The 14,236-nt window shown below is 40.4% G+C and overlaps 1 protein-coding gene across 2 annotated transcripts in view; it reads left to right on the top strand.

Moving 5' to 3' along the window:
- The window catches only part of LOC117234448, a 53,873-nt gene extending 41,116 nt beyond the window's left edge, over positions 1-12,757 (top strand). For both annotated transcript variants that reach the window (XM_033495652.1, XM_033495653.1), the window contains 3 exons: positions 7,383-7,746; positions 9,384-9,751; positions 10,455-12,757. In XM_033495652.1, coding sequence (XP_033351543.1) covers positions 7,383-7,746; positions 9,384-9,751; positions 10,455-11,455 — 1,733 coding nt within the window. In that variant the 3' untranslated portion in view covers positions 11,456-12,757. The remainder of the gene's footprint in view (positions 1-7,382; positions 7,747-9,383; positions 9,752-10,454) is intronic.
- The last annotated feature ends 1,479 nt before the right edge of the window (positions 12,758-14,236 follow it).

The following is a 14,236-nucleotide window of genomic DNA, read 5'->3' as shown; positions in this document are numbered from 1 at the left end:
TTTCGCTCGTGCCACGAATTTACGCCTGCAGCCAACGTTCTTACATATATACTTTTGATTCTTGCGACGACATCGTGTTTGCAAAAACGGGTGAAACTGGAACGGGTGTCGTAGAGCAAACCGGCTAACGGCAGGTACCGCTGGAAATTTTAAACAAGCTCGTTGCAAAATTTCCTACGAATCGTACAGGCTGTAATAAACACGTACGCGCTATTATACGCGATCGTACGGAATCTGAAGAATGCAGCGAATACAAAGCTTGTACGTGACAACAAACGGAGAACGATGGAGCAATCTGTAGTCTCGCGATTGTACTTTGACAGGAGTTTAGTGATATTCGTGGCTTCGTCTTTACTTACATACATACTTATCATTTTTTTATTATTCTAATTAACATGAAACAAAAGCAAACCTTGCACCGATGATCAATCTTAGAAATTTATACACGCACGTTGATCGTTGTCTCGAACTGGCAGAAAGCCTGAAACTTCTTTTCCAGATATGTCGTACGAACGATCGTTGATTTTAATCGGATATCGAGTTCGTAATAAACGCACGTACAACGTCTCGACGCTTTTCGCGCAAACAAATTCTCGCGCGAATCCTCTCAACGGAAAGACTCGATCTATCCTATGATCACTGGCGTAAGCGCTTTTATTCGTTCGAAAAGAGACGATATTTGCGCAAATGGGCAGTTTTAAATTAACAAGTAATAATAAATTCGGCCGGTTTTAAAGAAACGCGCCCACCGAATGTATTCGGGTGGACGCCAGGCTATATCCTGGGATGGCTATTGACGTAACACAGTTAGACGATAAGCGGAACGCGATAAAGATAATTAGCAGGTTCCAAGACTTTGTACTCGCATACATGCATAGTATGTATAATATCGCGATACTCGAGCAAACGAAAATTTCCACCGGAGCATAAAAATGACAATGACGAATGCTATCGGCGGTGTGAAGAAGACAAAGTGGCCAATGACAGAGGCGTAAGAAACCAGCATAAATGAGAACGTGTAAGAAAACCTGGTGCTAATCCGTTCGTGAGAACCGAGAATATAGACTAATGGCCCGGATTTTTACGATCGTTTGCTCGCACGGTTCACCTTTATCGATTGTATTCAACCGGGATTCGATTTACCCGAACGACAAGATGTTTCGTAATCGCTCGCCATTTCTCTTGGATCGATGCCTACGAAATGTTGTTTTCTCGGGTAAAATTTAGACGAGTTTAAACTCCGCACGTTGGCTGGAATCGTTGTAAACAACGCGTACAGAAAGTATCGGGATATTTGTTTATTGGCGCTTGCCGTAAATGGCACAGAAACGAGGAAACTTTTAAAAATCACCGGTTAATTTTACAGTTTTCTTGTTTTTTTCGAATTTGGTACGTTGGGCCATTAAACAATTAAATCGGAGGAATATCGTAAACCGTAAACCGTAAAACTGTAAACGATGCGGTAGAAACCGCGTTGAATTTAATTACGAAACCCAAGATTCGTACTTGTTTCAAGTGCGCAGTTTTCGAAACGGACGGAATATGCGCGGAATGTCGGATGAAACACGCAAGTTAATTGGATTCGGTTGCCCGTTGCGCCTGAGAAAAATTTGAATTTCATAGTGCGAGAATATGTATTGACGTAAATCAAGAATTTAACGTTATACGGTTAGCCGCTTGATGTAACGAAAGCAACGAGAAACTAAACTTTGCGCGTAATTACGAATCATGAAATATTTATCGCATTCTTTTCGAAATAATTAACTCGTCTGTTATTTACATTGGAACCACTTTGTCCGCAACGCTATATACTCTATGCGACTGTACAACATTCAAAGAGTCGTGAAACGAAGAAGACGATCGTTTCGTTGGTGACAGTTACAATGTTGCGATCATAAAAATTATCGTGCAACAGATAAAGATAGATTTTCAGATAGATAGATAGACAGATTTTCTCGTGCACTTTCTCGTATAACAGTAGAACTCGTAATTGATTATTCTCCGCTACTCGGGAAAACAAAACTCTTTTTAATCTTCTTTTTCGGAAAAACAAAAGTATTTTTAATCGGCACAGAGTGGTTTTATATTAACGACAGGATAGTTTGTCCTTCGTATTTGCATAGAGAAAAACGTCGATGGTAAAAATACCTGGCGAACGAAGCGCGTAAAACGTGACGAATGAACGAATTCGATGACCGAACATACGAATAATTTACGTTACAAAGTTCCAAACGAGATATCGATTGTTAAAAACCTTGATTATTTTCTGACCATCTCACGGTTTAACGTCTATCTTTGATTTCGTTTGCTTCTCGTACAAGGCTACGTACAAAGTGCGCATACAAACAAGCATAAGAGAGATTAAACTCAACGTTGCTGATTTTTCCTTTCAAAAGCAACAGGTTTCTGAATTTGCATAAATTTCATCCTCATTCGAAGACCGACTCGTTCTAACCGAGTAGTTCTAACCGAGTAATTTTCTAATGAAAAATTTCAATAACCATAAAACTATAAGTTATACAAAAGCGAATCGACCTTAAACAGCTCGATTCTAATTATTTCAAATATAATAGCGATATAGTTTCATCTAGATAGAAACGAAATAACGCGTATTAAAAAGATATAACTTATCTATCTACGAAATCCATATAAAATGAAATTGTAAGGTAAGCTGTATGCTCGCACTTTAAAGATACTACTCGTAACATGTAATTATCTTCGTTTCAGCGACTCCTCGACAGCTGCACTGTTTTTCCGATCCGATTGCTTCCTCTTTATTCGCGATCTCGATCGGTCCCGGTTACGACCATAGTCAAAACTCATCGATCTTGAAATGCGCGCGCGAAACGTCCAATCCGATCGGAGACTAGGTTTTCTAAAACGAGATTTATCATCCGTTTCTTTATATTTTATGTCTTGAGAATATCTAGTTGCTACGATTCCTTCTGTATAACACATACTTCTATTTTACTACATGAATATTTATGAGGATCACCTTATACGTTACGAAATAAATGAACCTATTAAAAATCATACGGCGGAACGAATGGTGCGAGCGCTACGAACGGATAAAGCGGGCACTTTCGTTTCTTCAAAATTTAGAAAATTGCAGCGTATGGACGAAAGAAAATACGGTTATTCGTACTGTTGTTACTCGTTCACGTTCGTGTTAATCCGAGTTTCCCACTTCTTGGCCCACTGAAAGTCGGTTCACGCTACTTTCACCGCAAGACGCGCAACATGGCCAAGTCGATCCGAACAGCGAAGATCTAATCGGGGAAAGGACAGCGTTAAATCTTTATCTCGATATGCATCTAGACGAAAGACTCGCGTGGATCTAACACCGAGAAACCAGCGAAAATAGAAAATAGAAATACGATTCATCGATGTAAATTTATCGAAAAGAATGCCATAGATGAAACACCGCGTCGACGCAACATTTGCTCTTGCAATCGGTGGATGAATTTACTCGAATGTCGCATGCTTGCTCGATCAAAATATATTTGATAAATGGCAAATGATTGCAATTCTAATCCGGTAGAACATCAATGTATTTCGTTCTCGTTAGAAACGTTATTCTCCGATCTTTTTCCCTTTTCAGTTCGTTCGTTCCTTCCCTTTTCATTTCCAATTAATCTTTTTTTTTCCTCGCGCAAAGTAAAAATAAAATGTATAATTTTATTAAATAGAAAGCGCAGTGCTTTACGTAAGGTGAAAGTCGGCTTTTATATAGGTGCTAATAATATTTATCGATCAAAATTCATGTCAACACGATTAAAATTATTTCCTTGTTGATCACTTAGTAGTATCGCTTTAATTATTTTACTTTGTTTGCCATTTTTTTCCATCGCAGAATCATACATATTTTATTTAAATGGATAAAATTCACACGCCTGTTACGATTTATAATACCCTGCGATAGCATTCTATCGACTAACGTTCCATCGTTTGATTCAACCTATGTTAAAACATAATCGCTTTACTATCGTCGAACGAAGATAGAGCTGCGTGATAATTTCTATTATAGCTATTCTATATAAATTCAGTCGTGCAGCATCGAAGAATCTAATTATAACAACACGAAATAATGTACGTAACGAGCAATTTAATTGGCAATTTAATCAATATACGTAGGTAGATGCAATTAATCGAATTAGCAAATACGGATGAACGTAGTTACACGCGATAATATAGGCTATCGCGTTTTAATCATTGCATGAAAGTATTGCTGAAACGCAGCATTATTTATAAATCTTTCGTAAGCGGACATACCACCAAAATTCTTAAGGCAAATGCTACTTTTTTTTTTTAAACGGACCTACGTATCTTTTTTTAATTAGACCGTCAGCCTAGCCGGTCCCAGACGAGTTCACTGACCCAAGCTATACAAGTTTGCAAAACTCGAAGAAGAATTCCGAGATAGAACATCGGTGAAACGTGTACCTTCTTCGAAACATCGTACATTGTGAAAATAATTTCCATCCGATTCTATATACCTTTTATATCGATTAACTAATTCCGTTGCTTTAGACTTCTATAGTCATTTTCGAGACATTCTACGCGTTCTCGTGCATCGATGTTTGGGTTAGGTTTTCCATTTTCCATTCTTTCGCCGTTGTTGTTCCCTAGTTTCAAATACGTGGCAACTGTTTCTCGATAATACGTTTCTGTCGCGATTACAATCCAAGGAAATAACGAATTAGCGACTAATGGGTTTGACAAGTGGCTCGCATATTTATCTTTATCGTGCCATTGTCTCGGATATTTTTCTTTATCATAAGCGTAATCGATCGTAAATATCGTAAAAATAGATTTTATTCGTTCTATCTAGATATCAATTCTTTCGAGTTCTGCCCGTTATTAGCCACAAACGAGGAATTCCAAGTCTCGCGAAAGAGATAGAAAATCGAGTCGAGTCCGAAAACAATTACAAATCGACTGGAAACTGTCTTAAATAACAAACGATCTAAGAGTTTGAAAATTTAAGCGTAGGCAGGAGGTCCGACGAGAAAAGTATAAATACGAACTCTTCTTCTTACTTCGACGCGCTACAGTCTCCTTTCCAACACGTACAACAGGAATTCACGTTTTAATTGAATTTCGTTCGATAGGATTTGATCGGCGATAATTAATTTGATCGAGCGTTATCAGAAATTTCATTGGAATAAATAAAACTCGTACGAATCGAATGGAACTTTGTATACGACGAGCCAACAAAAGGAAACGGCGTAGCAAATTATTATAGAGAATGCGGATCAGGTTTAGTTACTCGTGCGATGACCCGACGGCTTGCAATTAGTCATCTCTGCTCTGTTAGAAGAGAGCGGGTTACTTCGTGGCGACGTTTACCCGCTATTGCTCGTCCGTCGTCGCACCCTGTCGTTGTCCTGTTCGTTTCTTCGCGACTCACGCGCTCCCTTCCATCGCTTTCTTTACTGTAAGTAACTGTACTACTACTGGCGTTTCCTGTATCTCTAAATTGGTAACGCGATCCGAGCAACGAACGAAGAACGGCCGATCGAACTGTATCGAAGGTCAGGATATGCCTGTTCCTCGATTTAGTTTCCTCGCCGTGTATTCCGTACGCGTCTAGAAGCTGGAATGTCTGTCTAGTCGAGGCGTACACGCGCCAAGGCATTCGGTGGTAACGACCGCTCGCCGTCCTTTCTTACGCTTCTTCCAGGCACTTCTTCAAACATCCTCCCGATGCAAACAGATCGTCCCGAACTTTCAAGTCCCGAACCGTCAAGTCGGACGGACATTGCGGCGTTTTCAAGTTTTCAGCGTTTTCCAGGCTTTGAGAAATCTATTCGCTTCTTATTTCCTTATTTCGCCGTTGTTTTCATCTTATAACTGTTCTTTTCAATTTCTTACGATTTTCTTACGATTACTCCGACGTAGATAGCTTTACGCTGCTCTCGGGATCTCCTTTGAGAAATCGCTGTCGTTTTCCATAAGCCATAACAGAGAGACGTATCGCGACCCGATGCAAAACAAGCAAAGAATAGTTTTACGTTCGGATTCGTGCGAATATAGACCGCGTCTTGGCTTTAACCCTCGACAGAACCACTTTGTTTCGACCTCTCTAATGCAAGTAATAGATATTATGTACCGTGTAATTGTACTACGTGTAATTGTACGCGGAAACGAGCGGTGAAACTCGTGTACGCGGAGCTTTTGTCTCGATTACTGTTACTCGCCGATGCCACTCTTAATAATACCGCGATACAAACATTGAATAATAATGGCGATATATATAACACGAATAATAATAACAGTAAGGCGATTGTTACGTTGTTTGATCGTAACAACGTAACAACCTTCTGCATTGTATAGAGACATCTTGGTTCGAAACTAGTTGCAATGCCAATGGTATACATAATACGACGATGCTTTAACGAAACCAATAGTATCGTTATTTTAGAGGAGCGAGAAGATGGAACGAGGCAACGATCCACGAATAACAGGTTACTTCTTTCCAACATGTGTCGTACGACTTTACATTTTGAAACGTGCTAGGTTTTTATCCAAAAATATACAACGATACGGTGTGTATCTGCAAAGACAGAAGCATTCGTCGAGAAGATTTAAGAGAGAAAATTTCAAAGATCGATGGCAAAATCGATATAATTTCGTGCGTTGCGAGCCTAAAAGCAAAACGTATAAACGCTACGTTTGACAAACTGCGTCTGTAAGGACAGTATCAACATCTACGTCGAGACGTGAAATTCGATATTTTTCTTCTTATAGATCGTCATAGAGGTGACCATCAAATACTCGTCGTTTTTAACCGACCTCGCTCAGAAATACTCGAAACAAAGTTTAGATATAAGCAATCTAATTACTAAATACCGTAATTTTACGAAATAATATTCCTGTTCTATTTGATATAATTTCACTCGAGCTTGATTAACACTTTACCGACCGATAGCCGATTAATCGGTTTGTTTGTCGCCGACAATCTTTCTCGTTATTCGAGCATTAGTTCGTTATTTAGCACCAAGGTACTTTGGTACGCTCAGGTGCGTCGCTTTGTAAGATCTCGCGGTTTTATACCAATTTGAAAAACGGTACCGTTCGCGATGAACAAAAAGAACGGTATCGGAGCGTTTAAACCGAAACAGAGAGTCTAAAGGGAGAATCTGCGCCCGAGCTGCCGGTCGGGCGTGCGTATGCCGTTGAAACGCTAACGATCGGTAAAGTGCTAAAACGTGCCTAGAACGTTAGATGCATCATGCCGCCACTGTCGAATAAGAAAATTCTGATCCCTACTCGCGCATACATAAAACATAATACATAATACATAAAACGCAACATAAATTAACCATAATTATATGGTAATTTCGCCATAATTTGACAAGAAATTCTGATTGAAATCGCAGGAGAGGGCTGTGTAGAGAAACCAGTGTCGACGTTATGGCGCAATTACGTTACCAGCAGCAGGCCGGACGTGTCGATGAGGTTGACGGTCACGAACGGCGGTTTGACCGCCACGACCAAGGATCACGGTTTGACGGAGTACTGGGCGCATAGGGTGACCTATTGCACGGCACCTGCTTCTCATCCGCGCCTCTTCGTCTGGGTCTACCGGCACGAAGGACGTAGGTTGAGGCCAGAGCTCAGGTGCCACGCTGCCCTCTGTAGCAAAGAGTCCACCGCCAGGAGGCTGGCCTCGACCTTGAACGCCAGGTTACAGCAAGCGCTTCTAGAATTCCGACGGGACAAGGTCTCCAGACAAAATGCTAGGTAAGCAAATCGATCGTGTGTTATGCGCAAGTACGAGAGAGAACGGCGTGATCGTTGAAAAGAATTACGCGAAGAAGGACGCGAACGGATTCGCGGTATCGTAATCGGCATCGATCGATGTTGCCGTAGTCGAAACGAGCAAATTCGAATTTATCGGTCCTCCAATCGGTCCGAATCGATCGGTCCTCGTTATTCCTCATCTACGCTTATTCCTACTCATAGGAGTAAGGAATAGTCCTTTCCTCGTCACAAACGAACTTGTGGGGTAAGTTTTCTTTTTTTACTTTCCCGTTTTCTCTGCTATTAACGTTGCCTCAACGTCGACTCTCCGTCTCGCGGAAAAAGACGTACCCAATTCGATAAGGCAAAGAAGTTCTACGCATACGTTGCTCTTGGTCTCTTATTTCACGTTCGAAATCATCGTTGGACCCAGCACAAGCAAAACCCTCTATTACTACTTTTATCGAGCCGAGAAACGGTAACGTATACCCGTATATGTGTTTATTTATTAATCGTATCCTTTTAATTCCGATTAGCAGCTACGCACAACGTCTTATACGCTACGTACAACGTTCTCTTTTCTTGTTCTCCTTACTGATCGTAAGTCTCTGCCTGTAATGGATAATAAATAGAAATAAATAAATAAAGTGTTCAGTGTACATAGCATATACTCGGCATATATTAGACGTAGCCCGTAAGAATATCGAGGCCAGTGAATTCCCGCAGGAATTCGACGGCGGGGAAATCAGATGCACTTTGTGTGTGTGTGTGTGCCAGCATTGTCAGGCATTTGCCAGTCGACAAGAGCTACCGTAAGACCGTAACCTCTCGCTGAAGAGACAATTTGGGTCGCGTTCGTAGAACACGATCGCAGCAATCGAGTCACGATTCGGGTCAAATTCGATCGTTCGACAACGCGTATCTAACCGAATGTTTCGAAAAAGAAACGATCACGACGATAGTCGTTTTCCTTCAAATAATATCGGAGATTTATGTTTTCGCACGATCAAAATCCCGATCAATTGTTGCAAATTACAGATGCTTGTCCCGAATGACAGAACTTTGAGCCGGATATCTGTCGAAGAAATTAAAAGTTTCTTCGTTTCTCGAGTAATTTTATTGAAAATGCGCTAATGATAATTGTATCGATTTCCAAGTATAAATGATTTTGTGGCAGAGCGTAATTTCTCTTTGGGCAAGCCAAATACTCAAAATTCGATAGATACGTGTACTTGGACTCTACTGTCAACTGTGCTTTAACTTTTGGCGAAAACGGTTCCATATATAAGCATTGAGACACCGACTCGTTTCAGACCAAACGTAACAATTATTTGAAATTATCAAAAAATCAAACGATCGACCGTGATTTTGTATTCGTGTAAGATAACGATGCACGAATTTTATAACAACTATTTCTACGTGTTACGAGAGGAACGTAATACCTATCAATAACCACGTATTGACCAACTAAAATTAATGTCTTTTTTTTTTTTTTTTGAGTAGAATGTAATTTAGATATTTAGATAATTATTTTTATAGTAATTTAGATTTTTTCACGCTGTTATAGAAAAGGGTGATAACGCCAAGTGAGGGGACTAAATCTCTAAAACTGTGAACATCGTTTTCTTTTTTTTCAGATTATCGCTAGCAAACGCTCTGTATGAGAACCCTTCCTTACCACGACGAAAGCTACTTCTCAGTATCGGAGGCCAGAATTACCGACCTCCCCTTGAGAGATCGAAAAGCGCGCCGAAATTATCAGCGATCGAGGAAGATATCGTCGCTGAGGAAATAGAGCAGCAGAGGATCCTCGAAGAGTTGAGGACACTAGAGAACGTGGCGCACAGTTGGCAAGATCAAGATAGCTGGAGGCTCGCTCGATTACTCGATGCTCTGAATCGCGAATCTTCCGACGAGAACGGAAGTATTTCGAGCGGGTGTGAAACAGCCAGCACCGCGACCAGCGAAGAAAGAGCTCCAGGTCCGGAAGATCACCATGCTACAGGTATATCGAAATCAAGTTATTTTAGTTATATAAATCAAGTAATTTTTTCAATTTTGCCTTTTCTCTCAAATATATATGTACGTATACGTATATATGTATAATGAATCGGGCGATGAACCTAGCTAAAAGATAATACGATGAATTTGAAAATATATAGGTATAAAAGAAATATGGTTACAGCGAATTATCGTGAAATTAATTGTTTCAAAATTAAGGAAGATCGTTAAAGAACTTTGAACTTTAAAAACTGATACCAGAGAGAAATTTGAGTAGAAAAAGATAAACTGTATAGGTCGGTTAAACTTGGTTCAGATTATCCCCGATTACATACATCGACTATCTTATTAATATAAAGTTTATCTTATCTAACAATCGCTAATATAACGTATTAGCATAATGACCGAGCTGTGACTAATTTTTCTAACAATTTTCAACGTATCAAGGTCCACTTCCCTAGTCCCTAGACCGATAGTTTCTTGTTTCTTTTTTCACGTTTTTCAAACCCGTTAAAATTAATGTAACAGAGACATAGCGAGTAGAAATAGAAATACGGTCGAGTTACTCGAACTCGAGCGCAACTGGAAGCGGAACAATTCGGCTAAATAATCGGAACTAGATTACTCGAGATCGTCGGAGATACGAATTACTATAGCCACGTTTGCTCGTTCGTAAACTATGGTAACGTAACGCGCATACATTACAGGTGAGACAACGGAACAGCGAATAGACAGAAGAGTGATGTTCTCGGATGACGCGGTCGTAAGAGGTGCAGGTCCCCGAAGAAATTCCGAAGGTTCGCCAAACTTCATGACCTGTGCCGGAAGTCCGCGTTTTCACCGTCGAAACACGGTGCACACCGGTCGTGAAAGGTTTCCACATCGGAACGAAGAGGACGAATCGATGGAGGAGGAGGAGGAAGAGATAGAGGATCCTGCGTCGCATGTGTTCGATTTCGAGTACGTCGAGGACTTTGACGACGTGGTGGATTATAGACCAAGAGGCGAGATATTGTGCAGGTTGGACGATCCGCAGGATAGAGAGAGACGAGTGATGGAAAAGTACCCTGGCAGAATGAGTCACGACTTGCTGCAAAACGACGACTCCCCTTTCTTGACTTTGGACTCCTTGGACGAGGAAGTGGACAGCGACGAAAGCGGCTACGTCGAGGCACCGCCAAAGTCTTTATTGGGCCAAGACGACCGCAAAGAGGACGAAGAGACGAATAATAATAACGGTCGCGTGGAATCGGGTCAAGATCAGACCGGGTCACCCGGTCCTGACGTCCTGAGAGGATCGAACGCGGAGGAAAGTGCAAAAACGAAAAACCACGATTCCAAAGAAACGAAAAACGCGAAAGACGCGAAAGAGGCGAAAGACACGAAAGAAGAAGCGGAAATGAAAGAGCAAGTGGAATCGAAAGATTCCATGCTGACCGTGGAGAATAATCAGAGGATCAAAGAGAAGGAAAGGGAGAGAGCCGATTTCATCAAGTGTCCTATTTCAGAGACTATAAAGAAACTGGCGAACGCGTCGCTGAAAAGCTCCAAGTCCTTAGAAATGACTACGAACAACTGTTTGAAAGCTTTGAATAATTTAAAGACGTCAAAGTCGTTGGACGGTGTTAAGCCGGCAGAGATGGAAGGAGAGTCGCCGAGCCTTCATCAAAGGAAACAATTGCTCGCCCAACAAGGCGTTATCGTTTAAGAGCTGGTCCAAATAAAAAATAAGAAACACACGAACGAAAGACGAAAGCCCGAAAATTCTTAAATATAGGTTTACTCTGGCGCGATCGTCCACCTATCGATCAACGACAGGCCAATCTGTACATCGCGTATTACAAACTCGTAACGTTGCCGCATTCGTTAGACAATTTTTAAACGATAGAAAACTTTACCGAGAGATAATAATCGAGCAGTTGGTTTTGTTCGATCGATAAAGGTCTTTGGTAAACCGTTGTGCCCGTGTTATTGATTTAACAGAAGCGAAATGCGGCTTCGAGTATCGCGAGAACTTGAATGTAACGTTAGAACTTGCGAGGATATACGTACGTTGCTCTATCGAATTGTCGACGACTAAACGATTTTTTCAAGAAATCCGTGTAATAAGAAGTAAGTTTAGTCGGAATCGACCGTCGAGTTGGGTGCACTGGCGATCCGTGATTATCAAGTTGGGCTTGACGCGCAGGATCGTTAGTTGCACCGCTATAGTATGGACAAATTGAACGTTAAGCGGGCTACTCTTGCGGAGCATGGTACAATTATTTACGATTTATTACGATATTTATATCGATTTACGGGCGTGTACTTGGAAGCAATATTTTTCTAAACGTATATCATTGGTTAAAAGAGCCAAGCTTTCGGCAAATATAGAATTGATAGAATCGATCGTCGCAAGACAACAAAGATTCGCACAAAACAAATACTTTGAAAACAAACAAAAAAATCCGTTTTATAAATACACTTAAGAAACGTTAACAATTGTAAATTGTACTTTACACTCATTTTAAAAATAGAAGAAATTTTTTAACTAAAAGTTACGAAGTAACTTTTCGATTCGAACGATTAAAATAATAAAGTTGACGAACTTTGTTGCGATAAACTGCGTAACGCTAAATTTAAATCCACGAGCTTCGTGCTTGCCGAAAACGAGATTCAAATCGTATTCGGTGCTAGTCGCATAGCGCAATGATAATTCGAGCATTCGAACAGTCACGTTTAAATTTATAATACACGGTTCTTGAACAGGAACCTGCCACACGTATATCCGATACAGTACGTCGTACGTTTCTTCGTACTTTCAGCAAGAGAACTCTACTCTGTTATCGATAAACCGTTAAGAATAATTTGGACCGAACACTTTGATAATTACGCGTGTATCTCAGATGGAAGCTAAACCGCTCGTGTACCATGCTTTACCAACGATGCGAAAGAATCCCAAATATATTGTCACCATTGCTGTACAAGAAAGATTCGAAGACCAATAAAATAGACAACAATTCTCGAAAGTCTAAAGCTCTCGTACTTTTCTTCGTTTCATCAGCCGGATAACTGCGGCAACCTGCTCTTAAACTTGCAGAGACTCGCATTCGGCCAAGTGTCGTGACCGCTACGAGTCGCCCGATAATTACAGATCGCGTGCAAAACCGGCAGAAAACGCGAATCACGGCGCTTCACGGTATACACAGCTCCTGTGGATTCGGGTCGATCAATAGGACAGAGACGCAGGCGTCTTCATAGGTATCGCAAATTCCTCCGCAGGGTCAATTCTTCGAAACGTTACACAGAAATTCTTTATTATTATTTCTTAACTTTTTTTCATCTTTTATGAAATTTCTTACTCTTGGATCTTTCTCTATGAAAATATCATTTCTACGAGATACTATTTTACGAAAATATCTTTCTATAAAATTTCTATCGAATTCTAGTAATACGGAATATAGGCTGCTGCTATTTTACCAAATTACGATTAGTTGAATCGATAAGGACAACGCACGCATATTTATGCCACCTATCCTGTATTTCTATACGAATTCGTTGCAAGAATAATAATAAAACATCCTTCCAACCATGTGTCGGCCGATACTACTTTACTTGCCGATAGTAAAAACACAGATCGTTCATTTAAATTTTAACTTTGGCGATAGCATCTGCACGAATGCAAAAAGCCAGACGTAAGACGAGGATTTCATCGCACAACGATTCATGCGAATTTACCGCATATATGATCGCCGGACATCTTTCAGCATTCCCTTGCAACAACGTCCGATGCGGAACGTCCCCGTCAGATGGCAGCAAATGTGCTTATAACCACCTAGCCGATATTCAAAAATCGTTTACGATTCGATCCGAAATACATTTATATTTACCACTACTATTTAATACTATTATATTATAATTAGTCGCTTATTTCGTTGCATCGATCGGCACGAATAAATCGTTCTTTCCAATTTGAAATATAGAACGACGAGCAAAGAAAAGTTTATAATGTAAGAAGCCTTTAACCGTACCATAATCTTGCAAAGTGGATTTATAGTTAGTAAGAGCAACGAATAAATACAACGTATATCGCGGAATATACGATCGCTACGAATACGATAGAAAACACGTGCATTGAAATGTCTAAATATCGAGTAACAATATAGGAATACGTACAAAGGAAAGATAAATTAAATTTTCATTTACGCCGTATCCATTTATATCGTATAACTGTATTTTACGTTACTGCATGCCGAACTAACGAGCCGCGTTACATTAACAGCTTCTTTAATCAAAATGTACAAATCTACGTTTCTTTCCATATACATACAGCCAAATAAATGACATATACGAAACGTGTTCGTGCGATATTTCCTCCCGTATATCGCACGAACACGTTTCACGGAAAATTTGCAAACACCTAAAACTTGTTCAACTTTTCCCATTTACAGTCTACTAGTACCAGTAGCACTAGTATAAAGTCGGTTTAAATATGCGGCAGCAATGCGAA

The sequence above is a fragment of the Bombus vosnesenskii genome, unplaced genomic scaffold (assembly GCF_011952255.1).
Source record: "Bombus vosnesenskii isolate JDL3184/JDL3185 unplaced genomic scaffold, Bvos_JDL3184-5_v1.1 scf7180000013305, whole genome shotgun sequence".
NCBI lineage: Eukaryota > Metazoa > Arthropoda > Insecta > Hymenoptera > Apidae > Bombus > Bombus vosnesenskii.
This window is presented reverse-complemented; position numbering and strand designations above follow the sequence as displayed.